This window comes from Choloepus didactylus, chromosome 17, assembly GCF_015220235.1.
Source record: "Choloepus didactylus isolate mChoDid1 chromosome 17, mChoDid1.pri, whole genome shotgun sequence".
Taxonomy (NCBI): domain Eukaryota; kingdom Metazoa; phylum Chordata; class Mammalia; order Pilosa; family Megalonychidae; genus Choloepus; species Choloepus didactylus.
The window spans coordinates 71,368,268-71,385,897 of NC_051323.1; the positions used below are offsets into that span (position 1 = coordinate 71,368,268).

At 44.6% G+C, this 17,630-nt stretch overlaps 1 protein-coding gene across 2 annotated transcripts in view; it reads right to left on the reverse strand.

Annotated features, from left to right (window-relative positions):
* UXS1 (UDP-glucuronate decarboxylase 1) overlaps positions 1–17,630 on the reverse strand; it is a 95,956-nt gene that overhangs the window by 6,045 nt on the left and 72,281 nt on the right. For both annotated transcript variants that reach the window (XM_037806799.1, XM_037806798.1), the window contains exons 10-13: positions 14,705–14,824; positions 7,376–7,419; positions 3,574–3,634; positions 112–169 (exon numbers count right to left, since the gene is read on the reverse strand). In XM_037806799.1, coding sequence (XP_037662727.1) covers positions 112–169; positions 3,574–3,634; positions 7,376–7,419; positions 14,705–14,824 — 283 coding nt within the window. The remainder of the gene's footprint in view (positions 1–111; positions 170–3,573; positions 3,635–7,375; positions 7,420–14,704; positions 14,825–17,630) is intronic.

The window sequence follows — 17,630 nt, forward strand, 5'->3', positions numbered from 1 at the left end:
TCTGTTTTTATCCAATTCAATTACTTGTATTAATTACACATTTTCTAGACGAGGTGCTATCAACTGATAAGGTGAGTGCAGGCTGGATTTCACTTGATTTATTGTACTTACCAACAAGGTTTTTAATTAACTGAGCAAATTCTAGAATTGTGTGTTCTTCTGGGTTCCCCTAAGGAAGAAATGGTTTCTGGTTACAAGAGTAATTAAGACGACAACAACCACCACCACCCAAACCACATTCCTGTCTTCAAGGATGTTTGTGGCTGACTCTGACATCAGAAAGTCACCACACTCTCCGGCCCCCTTAAATAATTTCACCTGTGCCTCGAGTTTCATTAGGGTTCTTAATTTATCAAGATGACGCTTAATCAACCTGGCAAAAGGGGTAAACTGTACCTATCATTACCTTTGTTCTCTAGATTGTCGTTTTGGAAGAACACCCTTCTTTGATAGGTTGATAGTATCTAATAAGGACATACATTCTCAGGTTGCATTATCAGGGCAGACAACTTCCATCTCTGAAGTTACTATAATTCAGTGTCACTTTGCTTGAAAGTTTAGACTTGCAAAATTAGCTCTCCTAAGACAATAAAGTTCCCTCTGGGTGCACTACTGTGTTAAAATTTTATAAAGTTATAAAGGACTTGCAAAACTTGCATGTGAAAGCCGTAAAAGAACGAAATGCACTAACAAATGTGTGTTGTGGGGGAAGCCAGGGAGACATAATCCATACATTGCATAAAGTGACCTTTTGTGGGGGGTGGGGGGTGGGGGACAGGTAGGATAGGGGGAACACTAAAGAAAAACATTTTTTTCATTTTTTACTTCCATTAAATATTATAGCAACCACTGCCTCTCTCCCCTTCCCAATGCTGTTTTTATTACCTGTCCCGTCCTCATCCTAAGGGCCCACCATAAAGTGCGGCAACTATATTTCCTAAGTACCCTTCATTCTCAATTTCCTAGTTTAGCCTGAAGCTAGAAGGTCAAAGAGGCAGGAAGGGACCTGGGACCCTGGAACTACTTATAAGCTCCAAGGAAGAACTGACTAGCCACGTGGAAGGGAGGGGAACGGGAGAAAGTAACCCCTTCTTATCAGAGCTCCTGGAGCCACAGCTTCAGGCTTTAGGGAAGGCAGGTTTCTAAAAGAGTTGGGAGCTCTCAAATGTCCCTGTGCAAAGGCCCATTGTGCCAGTTTGAATGTATTGTGTCCCCCAGAAAAGGCCATGTTCTTTGATGCAATCTTGTGGGACAGACTTTTGGTGCTGATTAGATTTGCTTGCAATGTGCCCCACCCAGCTGTGGGTGGTGACTCTGGTGGGATACTCCCATGGAGGCGTGGCCCCACCCATTCTGGGTGGGCCTTGATCAGTGGAGCCATATAAATGAGCTGGCTCAAGGAGAGGAAAACAGAGTGCAGCTGTGAGTGACGTTTTGAAGAAGAGCAAGCTTGCTAGAGAGGAACGACCTGGGAGAAAGCCATTTTGAAACCAGAACTTTGGAGCAGACGCCAGCCACATGCCTTCCCAACTAACAGAGGTTTTCCGGACGCCATTTGCCATCCTCCAGTGAAGGTACCTGATTACTGATGTGTTACCTTGGACACTTTATGGCCTTAAGACTAACTGTATAGCCAAATAAACCCCCTTTTTATAAAAGCCAGTCCATCTCTGGTGTTTTGCATTCTGCAGCATTAGCAAACTAGAACACCCATCAAAAAGAGGACAGAAGGAACGTGGCATCTAAAGAAAATGGTGTGATTGTTCAGAGATCACTGAAAAAAAAATGCACATGTTAAAGAGCATGTAGGAAAAGTATCAAGGGAAGGATAGCTTGGACTTTTAAAAAGTGTTGGGCAGCAGGAAACTAAAATTTATAAGAGACAACAATCTTTCATGCAGACATCATAGATAAGTCTTTTAATGCAAACAAATATGGGAGAAATAGCCCATTGGTTTAAAAGCACATTGAGGTAACAGTGACTTACTTATAGTCCTTTTCCAGAACAGACTTGGATTGAGGAGAAGAAAACATTAACACAATGGGCGCCTAGAGGGGGTTGGAATTGCAACTAAGGGAGAGAAATTCTGTTTTCCCGCATTTCCAGTTTGCTTAAAGTTGGAGTTATTTTTGCCTTTCTTTACTTAAAATGTGAATAATTATATCTACCTTGTGTGGTTATGGTGAAAATCAAATATGAACATTTTTGTGTAAAAAAAAAAAAAAAAGAAGTGTCAGGCAGGCAAATGCTCAAAATAACAAGCATGGTTCTGTTTTTAAATGTGTATTTCCCAGGCCTGAGGCTTGCAGCCAACCACGCAGCTGAGTCGGTCAACATTCCCATCAGGGCATGACCACTTGAGGACCCGTCTTCCTACTTGGCAAGGATTTCCTCCCAACTCGGCAAAAACTTAATGGTAACAATTGTGCTCAAAACCACTGGTTACAAAGAAAATTACAAAGGTTTTTGGCTGAGAGGACTTGCACGAAATAAGCAGGCACGGCCACACCTGTGAACCTGTGAACCCTAAAACACTGCAGGGAGTTTGGGAAGAGCCCCCGGAAACAGACTTCCAGGCTCGGTCACCAACTAGCTCGAGGTGAGGCACAGCGTGAAGGCAGCTCCCTGTGGAACCAACGGGCGCCAGCACTGGTCACCACTGACAGAACATCTTCAATGCTGAGAAGTCCACAATGAACGTCTTTCAGTGTAAAAGAGATGGAGTGAAACAATTCAGACGACAGGGACTGAACCGGTAAAGGGGACCCAAAACCACACGACATGACCCCTGGCTGACGGAGCAAGAGCAGAAGACTCAGGGGGCGAGGACTGCACCCTTCAAACCCCTGGAAGGCTGTCACCTTGCGGAGGAATCTAACTCTAATCGGTTCCCCAGATGGAGAAATAGGCAATGGGTGGGCGGGCAGAGAGCGTTATTTTGGTTCAACACAGAGAAGAATTTTCTGCCCATCAGAACTAACCAAAGACTAGAGAAAGAACTGCTTTGAGGCGAGGTGAGTTCACTTGCGCTAAAAGCACTCAAGACTGGACAAGAAACTGGGCAAAACAACCTTTGTGACCCCTTCTAACATGGAGATTCTGTGACTGCAGGGAGCAATGAATGAAATGAGGCAACGTAGAAATTAATTTATACGGTTGACTTACAGACGTGATCAGTAACTGGAAAGCTTTCTCTTAAAAACCTCCATCTTCTAAAAACTCATTTAACCTAAAGGCTTAAAAAGATTACCTGTACATTAAACAGTGAAGAAAGGAATGCACATGAAAAACATCCATCTCTCCCCTCCAAAGGGCTTTAGGAGATTTTAGACCCGTGCCCTTCAGGTGGAGGGAGTCCATTTAGCATTTTATAATGTCCCTCATCATCATTGTCTTGTGGATATTTTATTTCTTGGTGTACACTTTGTTTTTTTCTCTTTTGTACTCAGCAAGCAACAAACACACAGGCTAAGAGTGCTGATGGCAAATAAAATGTCTGCTACTTTTCATGACTGCAAAATAATCAAACTCTGACTGTGCTGGGGAGTGGAGAGGAGGGAAAAAGCACTCACCAGGTTGACGGGGCTGCTGACGTTACTGTTCATCAGAGCCACGAGTCCGTTCACCAGGTCGCTGCAAGAGAAGGGAAGCCGGGTCACGGCCGCTGGCTCCGACACAGGCGCACCCAGCACCCAACACAGGCCCCGGTTAGCTAGCCCTCCCGGAGCGAAGCAAAGAGGAAAACACAGACTCAAAACTGAACTCAAAATAAAACCCTACAGATGGAGATGGCGCAAATATTTATGGGTGAAATGATATGACATCTGGGATGTGCTTTTAGTGGGTGGGGTAGAGTGAAATAGGATTGAAGTTGAGTCACAGGGGCTCTTTCTCAACTTCTGTGTATTTGCCGAGGGTTTTAACACGTAAAAAATAAAAATAAGTTAAAACAGGCATACACACAAAAAGGACGGAAGCTCTACAAGTTTTGTGAATCTTGTTGGGCCCTACAAAAGCAGATGATTTAAAAATAATAATAGTAAGACAATCCACTAAGATTAAAGAACTTCATATGAAATCTCCATACTGGAAATCACAAAAGAAAGTCAAAATATTGATTGTTGAAATAAACTGGAACACTGTCCCCTACTCCCCCAACCTTCAATTTTCCACCACCCCCAAATCCCCGCATATGAAATGGTCAGGGATATTTGGATGTTTTAAATGGACTGTGATTGGGCCATGAAGGTGAAGAAGAGTAAGCAAATTTTCGCTTACCAAAGTTTGGTTCTTATTTTCAGAAGCTTTAAAGTGTGGCTCTGTTAAAAAAAAGTTACTTCGTAAAAATGACACCTCACTACTATACACAAATACTTTCTTTTAAGTCTATTTTATTCCACTGTATTTCTTAAAAGACTTTCATAGTTCTGTCCTGGTGATTCAAATGAAATGTATTTTAAAATGTCTCCTTTCTCCTCCATCCATCATTACCAGTCAGGAGGTTATTAAGGGTCACGGCAAAATTTCAAAAGACAAACTGAGATAGCTTCTGCTTTCTTTTAATTAAAAAAAAATTTTTTGGAGGGATGTTTAGGAAACAAACTGTTTTTGCTTTTTCATTTCTAATATATGGGTATTTTACATGAAAATGCTTACAGTGTTCTATTCTCATAGAACAATTACAAATGCAAATAACTGCTGACCTTTGATGATTTCTCTTTTATAGAAACTGGCAAAAAGTCACTTCATCACTATGGCAGAAATTATTACATCACAGTATGCTCTCTTATGGCATATGTCTGTGCATATTCATAAAAAGGCATTAAAAGCTACCATCCAGTAACATCCATACCATTTCTTAATATTGAAACTAATTAATTTGAAATCAGAAAACAACTGACTCTTATTGCAGTCATTCTCCCTGGCACAGAGGAGAGGGGACAGATCATGCATCTTTTGTACAATAAACTGGCAACTTTTAAGGTCAAAATGGTACAGATCATGGTCTTTTAACCTGAAGCTCTTTAAAAGTGTCATTTTGACAAAGTGACTTTTAAAAACAACATAGCATGCCTTTATTATGTGAATGAAGACATGATCTGACCATGAAAATATCAAACACAGTCATGCCAAATGCCAACACATACGATCACTCAAGTCTAGAAAACCCCGAATGCCGTTTCAAGGCCGCCACTGATTTGGCAAACAATTAATTTTGTACAGTACAGTACAGTAACTACAGATCCATAAAGTAAAAGTTTCACCATAAAGTACTTTCACCATAAAGTAAAAGTTTCTTGGTTTCTAAAACAGCTTATCATAAGAAGCAAAGATTTGGTTAAGTTAATTGACTTGCCTAAGGTTTGACTAACCAAAAGCCTAAGTCAGGAAAACCCATGACCCAGGTTTGGTCAAGTCATCGAAGGCTCCTTATTTCAGACTCCACCAACCTGAAATATGAGATAATCAGAGTGGGGGAGCACATATGCAGTACATATGAAGAAAGGGTTTTCCAAAAGGGTTGTCGACAACGTTCTCAGGAAGCCAGATTTAGCCTTCTTTCTAATTTGTGTGTTTGCGTATGGGGCAGGATTGCGCATGCAAACTGCATCCATTAAAGCAGGCTGACAGCATGGGTACATTTTGTCCTGAGCTGGGATCGAATGTGGCACATGAGCCACAGTGTTTTTAAAATATTTTAATCATTAGCAAACACACACAAAACCACACACATCTTTGAAGTTATTGTGAGTTTTACATGTGATATCTTTGAAATCATAAAATGGGTTCTAACTAGTACCCCTTTCATAGCACAAAGTCTCATTAGTATTTCACATGATGGTACAAATGGAGAAATTGGGGGGTGGGACACAGGTTAGGAAGTTCGAGGCAATTCCATGTAACTGAAGACTGCTAAGACTGTCTTGAAAAAGCACACAGACTGGGGTGAGTGAAGGAGAGTGGGATGAAAGCGTGTTATTATGGAAAGATGGTATTTGATACACAGCACAGAAGTCCAATTAGTACAGTCCCAGTATAGAAATATGCACAATAGTCAGTTTTCTCACAGCACACAATGTTGCATTAAGTGCTTTGAAACAGGGCAAGGTCTGCCAGAAATAAAAACAATCCTAGAGGAGGGGCAGCAGCCATTTCTTGGTTAAATCACTTCTTAGAATATTATCTACCAATCTGGCCAACAAGGTGGGGCCAGTTATATTATACCTCCAGGCTTTCTGCCTTGCTTTGCAAGATAAACCGACTCCATTAGATATGTATACTCACACCTTTCTTTTGGACTGAAAGTGAAAATTTGCAAACACTTTCAGGAAAAAATTAAGTCTTTGTTTTTAAGTTTATTATTTTTTAATCAGAAGTTTCATTTCTCAAAGGGACTTCTACCCAGAACCCTCACATAATCATACAAAAGGATATGTGGTTGCTCTGACTAAAGAGAGGCTGGGAGGGGGGTCAGCAGCCCGGATCTGCACCCCTGAAGCCACCTCCTCAGCCCTTCGGGGCTCCTGGGATACCACAAGACACCAGGCACAGTATTTCCTGATTATTAGGAGTTCCTGGGTATTTGCACTGAAGAGCAAAAATATATGGCGCCAAAATATACAAGTGGATTTTACAATGATTTAGGGCACCAAGAACTTTTACATAACACGATTACCTGTGAAATGCTGGAAAGTACTCTGGCATATGTAATTGCTCATATGGTAAATAATATTTCAGAACCCAAACCACATTTTAAAATTAGTTACCAACTGAATTAACCAACAAAGCACTAGATTTCTAAGTATTACCAAGAAAACAATAAAAAGCACTGTGTGAATCTATTTTTAAAAGTTCTTTGATTATATTTTTTTCTGCATTTAGCTTCAGCACAAAATCCAAAAATATTAGGACACTCTATCTTATCTTGTACCCTTAATGAGGACAATCTCCTCCACCCCCAGAAAGCCATGTTGAAAACGGCTCAAGTTTTGAGATTTGTAGGCTTGCTGGACTTAGATTAAGGTCATCTCCTAAATCAGCCTTTACTGAAAACAGTCAAGTAGTCCTCAGAGCTGGGCAGAGTTACCCAAAAAACACCAGGTGGCAGTAAAAGACTAACTACGGATCACCGGCTCCCGAACCAGCAACTGCTAAAACCAACCAAGGTTTAGTGTATGACCCTGAATGCAAATTTTAACTTTTAAACACAGAACTGCAAGAGTTTTCCCATCTTAAAACGAACTTGTAACCCAACCAATTAATTAGGTGATACAGCAGATAGTGAACTGCTAGCCTGCGTCCGCCTGCTCGGCATCGCTGCGGAGGCTGAGCTAGCGCCGTCGAGGTCCCGCGCAGCCCGCGCGCTCGTCTCACCTGACGTACTGGAACGCCCGCGTCTGCGACCCGGATCCGTACACCTAGGAGGAAACCGGAAGTTAGGGCTCCCGGAAACGGTCCCGGCACCAGGAAGCGGGGAGTCTCTTAAACCCCCAGGGGACGCAGACTGACCTCCCTGCTTCCCCCAGGGGAGAAGGAACTGCTCCGTCTTCTGCTCTTCCGCCCCTCGCTGCTCATCCCGTCCCCCCCCCAGGCCGCGAGCCCGAGGCCGGGGTCCTGCCCACCTGCCTCTGCGGTCCTGGGACCCAGCAGAGGCCTCGTCCAGAACGGGTGCTCGGTGACGATGTGGTGAACGAGAACCTTGTAAATTCGGTACTTTGTACCTCTGAATGAGAATGCAGAGGCTGAAACGGAAGACTCCTTTGACAGTTCCCTCACATCCTACAGTCACAGAGAACAACAGACACACATGGACTCTGCTTGTTTGCTTGTGGTGGAGACGGGGCAGCCAGAAGGGGGTACTGCCTTCTGGAACAGCCTGATTTCCAAGCCTGGTTCTAATAACACCAGTCCTTCATCCCAGCAGCCAGCCGACAGCCCTGGGGACAGCACGAGCTCCACAGGCCTCACCTCCCATCTCTCCAGATTTGAGGAGAAAAAGGAGAAGGAGCAAGCAAGGGAAGAAAAGCAGGCTGCACGGATCCAGATGCCTTTTTAAAAAAATAAGTTTCTTTTTCTTTTTAATAATCTAAGGTTTCAGAGGCTGTTTTTTGTTAGATCAATTATGGGTGCCAACTTCACAGGTAAACTGGATCAATCTATTTATGTTATGCTCTTAGGTGAAAAGCCTCACAGGGGGAAAAGGCTGCAGAATTCTGGTGGAGGGTGATTTCTGTCCACAAGACACGGAAACTGCAGCAGCAAATCTCAGTAAAAGACAATTTAGGGAAGACCCTCTTAGAAACAGACCTGCATTTCCTTGACAGTCTGTCTGGACCCAATTCTCAGGCCTTCCTGAAGCTTCTGATACATTTGGGCAAGGCAGAAATAAAGCAATGGCCTGATGAAGTAGGGAAAGTTCCATCCATTACTAGAATGCCAGTTCCGCCATTCTTGAAATCCTCCTTCCACTGCTAGTGTTCTGTAGGTGTAACTCTTGTATTACTACTCTTTTTTTTTACAATTATCTTAGAGATGAGTGACCTGCAGCAGAGTGAAACCTAAGCTCAGTTTTCTTTTCCTTACCCCACTGCCTCCATTTCAGAACTGCCTGTAGTGTCAATTGCAGACTATGGCTTGCAAGCTGGCACTGGGTTGTTCACCAACACCACTGTAATGTGGGTATCAGATTTAGGCAAGACCCATAAAAACCCACATTTCAGCAATTCCTAATGATGGGGTGCTGTTATGTCTACTCATTTGCACATATGCCTGTCATTCTTGAGTTTGCCCAGTCAAAGCTGAAAATGTACAGGAACATCTCCATCTACTTTCTCTGGCAAGAGTAGATTAGTAGGTCTGCTGGTATGAATTGGCAACATTCACGGAAAATCCACTGGGTGTACAGGCTGAAGACCTGGTCTCAGTCTGATTTAAAGCTCAGCATTAGCCCTCAGAGTTGTGATGTTCTGGAAAACCCAGAAGTAGCTTATGGTTCCACCCAAACTTGTCAATCCCCTGGTGTCAGAAGGAAAACGACTCAGGCACGATGTGGGGGGCAAGCACAGATTGGGACAGGTTAAACGGGGGCTGCCTGATTTTGATGAATCATACCAAACACCGTTCCATAAAACGAAAAACAGAAAAGTAACATAGATTCTCAGTAGCTTAAGTGTCATAAAATTCCAAAGGGAGGTTCTGAGCTACCAACCAGAAGTTCAAAAAGCTACTGAAGACTGAAATAATCTACAGTTTAACATTATTTCCCATAGCTGCCTTGTTCAAAGTGTCCTCATGGAGGGGGAGAATCATGACCAGGAGCCCAGGGAGTGAAATGCAAGCAACCTCCTCTCCCCGTCTCCTTGAGCACACTCCTCCCCAAGAGGAACCCAACCACGCTTGCGCTGCCTGGGCCATCTCCACAAGGCCTGGGTGGCAGGAACGCTGATGCAGGCACCACACCTGTCAAAGGATGCTCAACCTGGTCCCTTCAAGTCCAGTGGCAAAAGCCCCCTAGCAGGCTCCTCCTCCACCCACCCGTCTGTGGGATACCCCCCTTCGACTGAAGTCCCGACACTTGATGTCCGTGTGGAAACTGGGCTAGGGTATAGGAAGTCTCTATTACCAGAGGAGGCAACGGGGCCATGGCCAGAGAGCGTGGATCCCGGGAACCTCCACTGTGCAACTCCGTGGCTCGGTTTACAACATAGCCAGTGAAGATGTGCTCCAGGACTCACATTTACTCACAAGGCCATGGGAATGGTGCCCCTGGGGTTGTGCACCGAGGACCCTTCCCTTCTGCAGCCTGTTGGATTTCAGTTTCTAGAGTGTACCACCATACCCTTCTCATCTATATTTTAGCTGCCCTATACCAACACAGTATTTTGCAATATGAAGATTTGTAACTTACTATGTATCATGCTCACTCTGTGCTAAATGTGAAAAAGTAAAAAAAAAAAAAAGGGGGTGTATTGTAAGAGAGAAGATGCTACGTCTCCCACCCCCAAATCCCTCCCTGTCCTCTGCAAGGCACCCATGAGCCTCTGTGCAAACCGCAATCACGGCACTTCTCGGGCCACTACAGGGACACACCTTGCCATATAAGAAGTAGCCCGAGGGCAGGGGCCATGTTTTATTTATGGAAGGCACACAAAATAAGTATTCAATAAATGTCAGGACCTGCATCATTATGCAGGGATCTGCTGAAAGTTAGCATTTTGTACAGCTCCCCCAATGCCTTCTTATTTTCTTCCTAAATAAGAGTATGAAATTCAGTACCTTCTGCTTCATGTCACAGAATAAGAGACGCAATATTTACGAAAGTCAAGGTCACTATCAGGGACCTGGGTTGTTAAGGGCTGTGTTTAGTCAAAGCAGCACAGTGACTCAGAAATTACCAAAAAGAGGGAGCACGGCCAGCAGGAAACTAGCTTCTCGCAAGCAGCAACAGATGGAGAGCACGGCGAGCTCTGTTTCTCACCATCGCTACCTTCTACTGTCTCAGGGACCTAGGATGCCATCATTTTGCTCCATGAAGAAAGGCCCAATTTTAGGAATCACTGAAAAGAACAAAAGTGTCTGTAAAGCGGTAAATGTCAACCGACTTTGAATTCAGTGTAACAAAAGTATGGTTTCTCCATGATTTCCCTTTGTAAAAACAGCCAGGCTTTTAAAATGAGATAGACTGGATTCAAACCCCAATTCTGCCATATCCTGGCTGTTTCTGGGCAAATTCATCTCTATTAAGCTGTTCTCTCATCTGTAAACTGTAATAAATGACATAAACGTGGCAAAACAATTAAAACCTGCTGTGAATGTGTGTGTACATGTGTGTATTTTAACTGAACTGTGAACCAAAGTCTCCTCAAAAGTAGACTTAAAAGAGTTAGCTTCACATGAGCCAAACTCACCTATTTTCTAAAGCTACCAACCTGGAACAAAATATTTCCTACACTATTATTTTATTCGACTTAAAGTACAACTTCTGTGAATGACTTATCGAACCTGGGAATAAAGTCCCTAAGTTATCATAACCAGCATCTGATATGGCAGTGACTCAGGACACTGAGACACATCAAAAGAATTATCTTGGCCAAGTGATAAGACGGCAAAGCGTTCTGAAAAAATAAACTGGAAAGTGATTACATTAACCCAGTTTGGAAAAGAGGGAATTTAAGATACCGAGTTCCCCAGCTAGCACAAAGGAGGTCCCTCATCTTAGAAATGACCCACTGGAAATGCAGCAAAGGAAAGAGGGACACGCCTCTTTATGTCTCTTCCTTAATAAACAAAGTGTTCTCAAAGGTGGGCTGGGTTGAAAGCCATTTTCTATGACCCACCCCCCAAGATTTTTCATAGAACCATCTGGCAAAAGCTTGCAAAAGCCAGAAAAGGTATCTCAATTGGACAGAAAAGGATGAAAAAGTTAGCAATTTCGTCAAATTATTTATGGATAATAGTCTGTGTGATAAAAGGGAAAAAAAAAAAAAAACCCCGCTGTATTCTAAAAGGTCTCCTAAGGACTCAGCCCTCCTTCCCCAAGAAGGTTTCTAGAAAAGACTCCACCACGGCAGGTTTGGAAACTAACTGCGTGCACTGACAGCACCAGCGATCTTTTCCCTTCCCTCACTGGCACAGAAGCTCACTCAGCATGAAGACAGCACGTGAGTCATCACTGTCAGCCAGGAACACTTCATTCCCGTGGCAGGCCGGGGATGGCTCTCCTACCTAATGCTGTGGGATCTGGCTGCTGCCAAGGCTGCAATAAATCAAGAAGTTGTTTCCTGGAAGGCTTTTAACAGTTTATTCTACAAACAAAGCAGCTCCAGTCACATGATGGGAGGAAGAGTTACCGAATGTAGGGGCCAAAAATAGCGCCTGGGGCAGCACTGAAGCTGAGAAATTCTCAACAGAGCAGCTGGGTGGGGGCTCGAGGACCCTAAAGCCGCAAATAACAGGCAAAAGGGAAACGTGGAATGATAGTAAATTCTGCCTCATAAGTAACTTACAAACTGCTAGCTTCATGAACGAGTCACAAGTCACTTGTATTCAGAAAGTAAAGCGGCCTTCCATAAACCCGATCGTTAATTCAAACATTTACTGAATGCCTCCTAGTTCCAGCACCATCCTAGGGGTAATGAGGAAAACAAATTACTGATTTTAAAGAGTGTACACTCTAGTTGGCAAAGGGGGCCTTAAAATGACAATTTTAGTTGGTGAGCAGTGCAATAGGAATAATGAAAAGCCTGTCTGAGGAGGGACAGACTGATGGGTCGGCCTATCGGGTCCCGTCCTTTTCCACCCTATCCTATACAGAAAGGCCAAGGAAGCCACCTCTAAGGAGACGGCAACTGAACAGGACCTGGAAAAAGTGAGGAGAAAGCCGTGAGCAGCCCTGCCTGGGTCAGGACAGGTGGAGGTGGGAGGTGGGAGGAGGTGGGCGAGGGCGCGGAGGGAAGAATGGGGGCACTGGGGTCCACTGACAATGGGAAGAAAAGCCACTCAGGTCTTTGACGTCTTTTCAGAAGGGTCACTCCGGCCACTGGGCTGAGAATATACCTGGCAGGGAGAACTGGAACAGCTCGGAGGCCTGGAGCGCGCGGGGAGAGGCTGGCAATGGCCACACGTGGCGGGGGTGGGAGGGGTGAGAAGGGGGCGGATTCCGGATCTGCTCAGGGCAACGTCATCAGGATCTGCGGGTGGATCTGACGTGGGGGCTGTGAGGACGCGAGAATCCGGGTTTGACCACAAGGTGCTTGTCCCGCGGCACTGAAGGAACGGAGCTGACACTTCCTGAGAGGAGGAAGGCGGGAAGGGCAGTCCTGGGGGCACAGGGAATCCAGAGCTGGGGTGCGGGTTCACCCCCACTATAAAGTATTAATAAGCAAAACTCATCTATAAAGTGCGCCTTGCCCTGGGGGAGCCACACCATTTTTTAACAGACTGAGATTTTCATTTTAAATCGGTAGCAGATCAACTGGTTCAGAGTTTCTGCTTAGAGCGATGGAAAAGTTACGGTAACAGATGGTGGTGACGGTAGCACAACACTGGGGATGTACTTAACAGCACTGAATTCTATACCTAGAAGTGTCGGCAAATATGATGTTACCAGAATAGAACTAAGGAACACAGATGAACTCTAATGTGAATCATGGAATCCAGTTAATAACATAATAAAGTGTTTCATCAATTTTAACAAAGGCACCACATTAATGCAAAATGTGAATAACAGGGAAAACTGGGGCAGGGTAGATATTATGGAACTCTACTTTCTGCATGATTTTTCTGTAAAACTGTAAGTGTTCTAATATATATATTTTTTTTTTATAGCAGAGTAGCTAACACATATAAGAACACATAAATACCACAGTGACTAAGAGCATGTGCTATGGGGACAGGCTCTCAAGATCCCAAATTGTGCTAACCACCCTGTGGTCACAGACGCTCAGGCAATTTATTAATTGTGCTTCAATCTCCTCATCTGGAAAATGGGAGAAAGATCACCTATACCCCTTAGATTTGTTGTGAGGATTAAATGAGTTAATAGATACAAAGAGCAGAGAACACAGCCTGGCCTGTAGGAAGCTAGCTAACTCTTTATGTGTGTATGTATGTCGGTGTGGGTGTATATGGGTATAATTAGGATTTTTTCCCTCAGATATGCCTAGTTGATTAGAAAACCATTCTGCAGAATTTTCAGAATAACAGTTTGCTTATCTACTCTGGATACCCAGCAAATGCTGAGCTTTCAGGGACTTCAGACGGCTGTAGGTTGGAAGGGCAAAGAAGTTGAGCCAGACAAGTTGGAAGAGGAGTGGGAAAAGGAGGAGGGAAAAGAAAAGAGGAGAGAGGAGAAAAATAGCGAGGATTCAGCAAAAACTGAAGAAAACAAACAAGAATTAATCAGCACACCCCACTCCCTAAGCGAGCTGAGGATGCTCCTCCTCAAGGAAGGAAGTCCTGCTCTGTCCCGCAGCCATCGGGGGTGAGGGGACACGAGTAGAATGAACAGCCCATCCCGACGCCAGAGACAGCATCTGAGGGCCTGCCTGGAGCCGAATGCGGATCTGATGGCCGGAGCAGTAGCAGCCCATGTGGGGCAGATGTCCTCAACCCTCCCTGTACATGAGAACCACTGACCCCAACCACCTGAAACACAATCTCTGTTGGGGTCCAGAAGCTTCTGCAAGCTGAGAAGGCTTGGCAGAGGAAGAAACGCTTCTCAGCATTGCCAAGATCACTGCCGAGACCCATCCCACACACATCCGTCACTTCCTCCCGACTTGCTGATACTTCTCAGCCATCTGAGGGAGACGCAGAGTGAAGATACACCCCTGGCTACAGCCAGCAGGCCAGGAAAAAGTCAGGCAAGGCCTCTGCAGGCAGGGGCGACGGGGACGAAGCCTGCAGCCAATGGCACCAGGACATCTGTGGGCTCGGAAGCCGCATGGAGACTGAAGTTACATGGCTCGGTCATTCCCTCTTCCGTACTCTACTCCCAGGGCCTCCCCGCCCCTTCGCCAGGGAGGTTACCAGAGGGCAGCAGGCATAAACATAAACATCTCAACAGCGGCAACTTCAGAAATGTTGTTCTCTGACTCAAGATTCCCTCCTCCTTTATCATTTGTGGCGAATTCCCGGTTTGGTTGCCAAGGGGACCCAGAGGCTTGACAAAGACACAATTTGCGCACTGAGGCAGGTACCCACCGTGAGCGGCTCCCCCTGCAGCGCCTGCAGGATGAAGTTGCTGACCACCCGGCCATCGTTCATGTGCATGCGGGGCCCGAAGGTGTTGAATATGCGGGCCACCCGCACTTCCACTCCCTCCTGCAACACAGAGAAGGAAAAGAAAAAACGTGTTTTGCTTTGCAATCGGCACATGTCCTGCACATGAAACACGTCAGAAAACGTTCTGCTTTTCATTCCAAAATGAAAATGACTTTTTTGTTTTCATTATATAATGTGCTCGTTGTAAAGAAATTTAGGGAGACTACACAAGATTATACCAAAGAAAGAAAAACGTGTCCCAGATCTAACTCCCACAAGGCCACCGCTACTGACGTGGAGGTGGAAAACCTTGGAGACAGTTAAACAGTGCAAGGTCAAAAAATGTTTACATCATTTTTTGTCCCCAGTAAATGCCTATTTTCCCCCCATAGGATGTATGCTGTGCATACCCTTTTATTATTTTTTTCATGTAATATATTGTGCAACTTCATCTCTCAGAGATTTAAGTGTCAATGGATGTTGGGGAGCTGATAAAAAGAAAAATGAGTGCTTTATCTTTGGAAAAGGACATACAGGCATTCTCAAAAGAGCTACATCTTACTTCCACCCCCGATTTGTTCTACTTCTCATCTTCCTTAACTCAGTGCCTCCTCATGGCTCGATTGCTACCACTTCCATCAGATTTGCTGACCCCCCTCAGCTCTCCACTGCCTCATTCAATCTTGTCTCTACACATACGAGTGGTCTTTTAAGCATTTCATTGGGCTCCTCTGATCCCCTGCTCAAAACCCTCCGATTCACTTAGTATAAAGACCAAAAATCTCTATCCAAATCTGAGACGGCCCTGACAACTCCTTGTCATTGCCCCGTAGCTCACCGGGCATCACCACACTGGCCCCTTCTGTTGATCAAAGGACGCTCGGCCTTCCCACCTGCAATTCCTTCTGCTGTGACTCCCTCCCCAGGGTCACTCCTTCTCACCTGTCACCTGCCCACCTAAATGCCACCTCTTCAGAGAGAACCCCACCCCTCTCTGTCCATTCCCAACGCTCAGCCCGCTAGTCAGACTGTGAGCCCCTTGGAGACAGGGACCCTGGCTTTCCTTTCAACCTCTCCCACAGGGGCCGGCAAGGTGCCCGACACCGTGGGATGAGCCCACACCCCGTGGCCTGGGATGAGTCGGGAGGAGGGGGCAGTGCCGGAGGCCGCGGACAAACAGGCCCACAGCCTCCTGCCGGATTTTCACCCTTCTTTGGCTTCAGACTTAGGTCCCCTCTTTTTCCTAACATGCTTTCTGGCACTTTCCTCATACCTTTCTTTTTTTAATTAGAGAAGTTGCCAGTTTACAGACAAATCATGCAAAAAGTTCTCATAAACACACACAGTTTTCCCTATTAACACTACCACTTTGCCGCCCCCTTTCTTTCCCTACAGAGCACCTGGGGCCCTACAAGCTCACTTCAGGGGAGCTCAGGGCTCAGCAGCTCTCAATAATGGCACCAAGATCTGTCACCATCAGTTACAAGGTTGTCACAGTAACTTTATTACTAATCATGGTGAAAAGTAGCACCAGTGTTGGGAAATGATTTGTTTTTAAAATGAGAACAGATTCAAGGACACCCTGGACCTCCCCCTCTCTCTGTGTGTGCTAGAATTAGAAACCTAACAGGTGCCCATGTTTGTGTCTCCAGGTGGGAGGCCCCGAGGAGCTCTGTTTCTCCAGCCTATCTACTCAAGGCCATGTCAACAAGAAAGCATCCATATCTAAAAGCAGAACCTGTTTAAAAGGGAAAAACCAAACTCGTTTTAGAAATCTGCTCCACAAAAAGAGCACAAGAGAGGGACAAAGATTTATGGCACATCCACGTTTACCACAGCATAACTTATATGAATGAAATACAAGACATCTTAAGCACCCAATATAGCTAAGTAGGCAGGAAAGATACACACCAATATTGTTTAAAACGGCCATCTCCAGGATGGAATAATAGAAGTACATATACTTCTACGTATTTTGCAAAGGTCCTTTTTTACCACAATACACACGTATTACTTTTGTACTCAGGAAAAACAGGTTTTTAAAATATGTTATCAGGAAAGTATCTTTTTTAAAACCACAAAACCTTCTGCAAACTATCTTATTTAGTTACTGATTTCACAGGCTGCTTTTTCATGGATAAAAATACTACACATTTTTATCACAGATTCTGCATCAGAAGAATTTTACCATGTGCATGTTTATCTGTTTTACCCATTACACTATAAACATTAGGTTCTCAATCAGGATAACGAATTAGAGGATGAGTTGCCAGTGTCCCGAGGTCCCATGTTAGCCATCATAGTGGCTATGTATCATGGCCGGCCACCTCAGGTCACAAGAGCCTTATTGATTTCCCCGGGGTGCCAGACAAGCACAAGCAGTTTTATGTGCATTGTGATACAAAAAAAAGTTGGGAAGCATAGATCCAATGGGCAGTTAACCTTTAGAAACCAGGGTGCTATATTTTTGCTAACTCCTCTCAGCAATATACTGTAATGTCACATGAGCTGTTCATATTCTTAGGTAGATACTCTTAAATTCTCTTCAAACATGAGCTATTAATTCTAAGTCCAGGAATAAACCAACTGTTTTCACTGACTACCCAGAGAATACTAAGGGGTGGGGTGGGGGGCTGGGAACGAAGGAGATGCTGACCTCAGTAGAAAATAACTCAAAAGCAGCCACTCGCATTATACTGATAGGATGACGAAAGAATCAGATGTGGATGAATACAGCCTTATTCTAGGAAGAATCTGGAAAAACATCAGCAAATTTACAATGATCAAACCAACACGGCTGGCAGGAAGCAAGCTCAATGGGCTCTGCAAGGTTTGCAACAAGTCAGATGCTTTTATCCTCCTGACT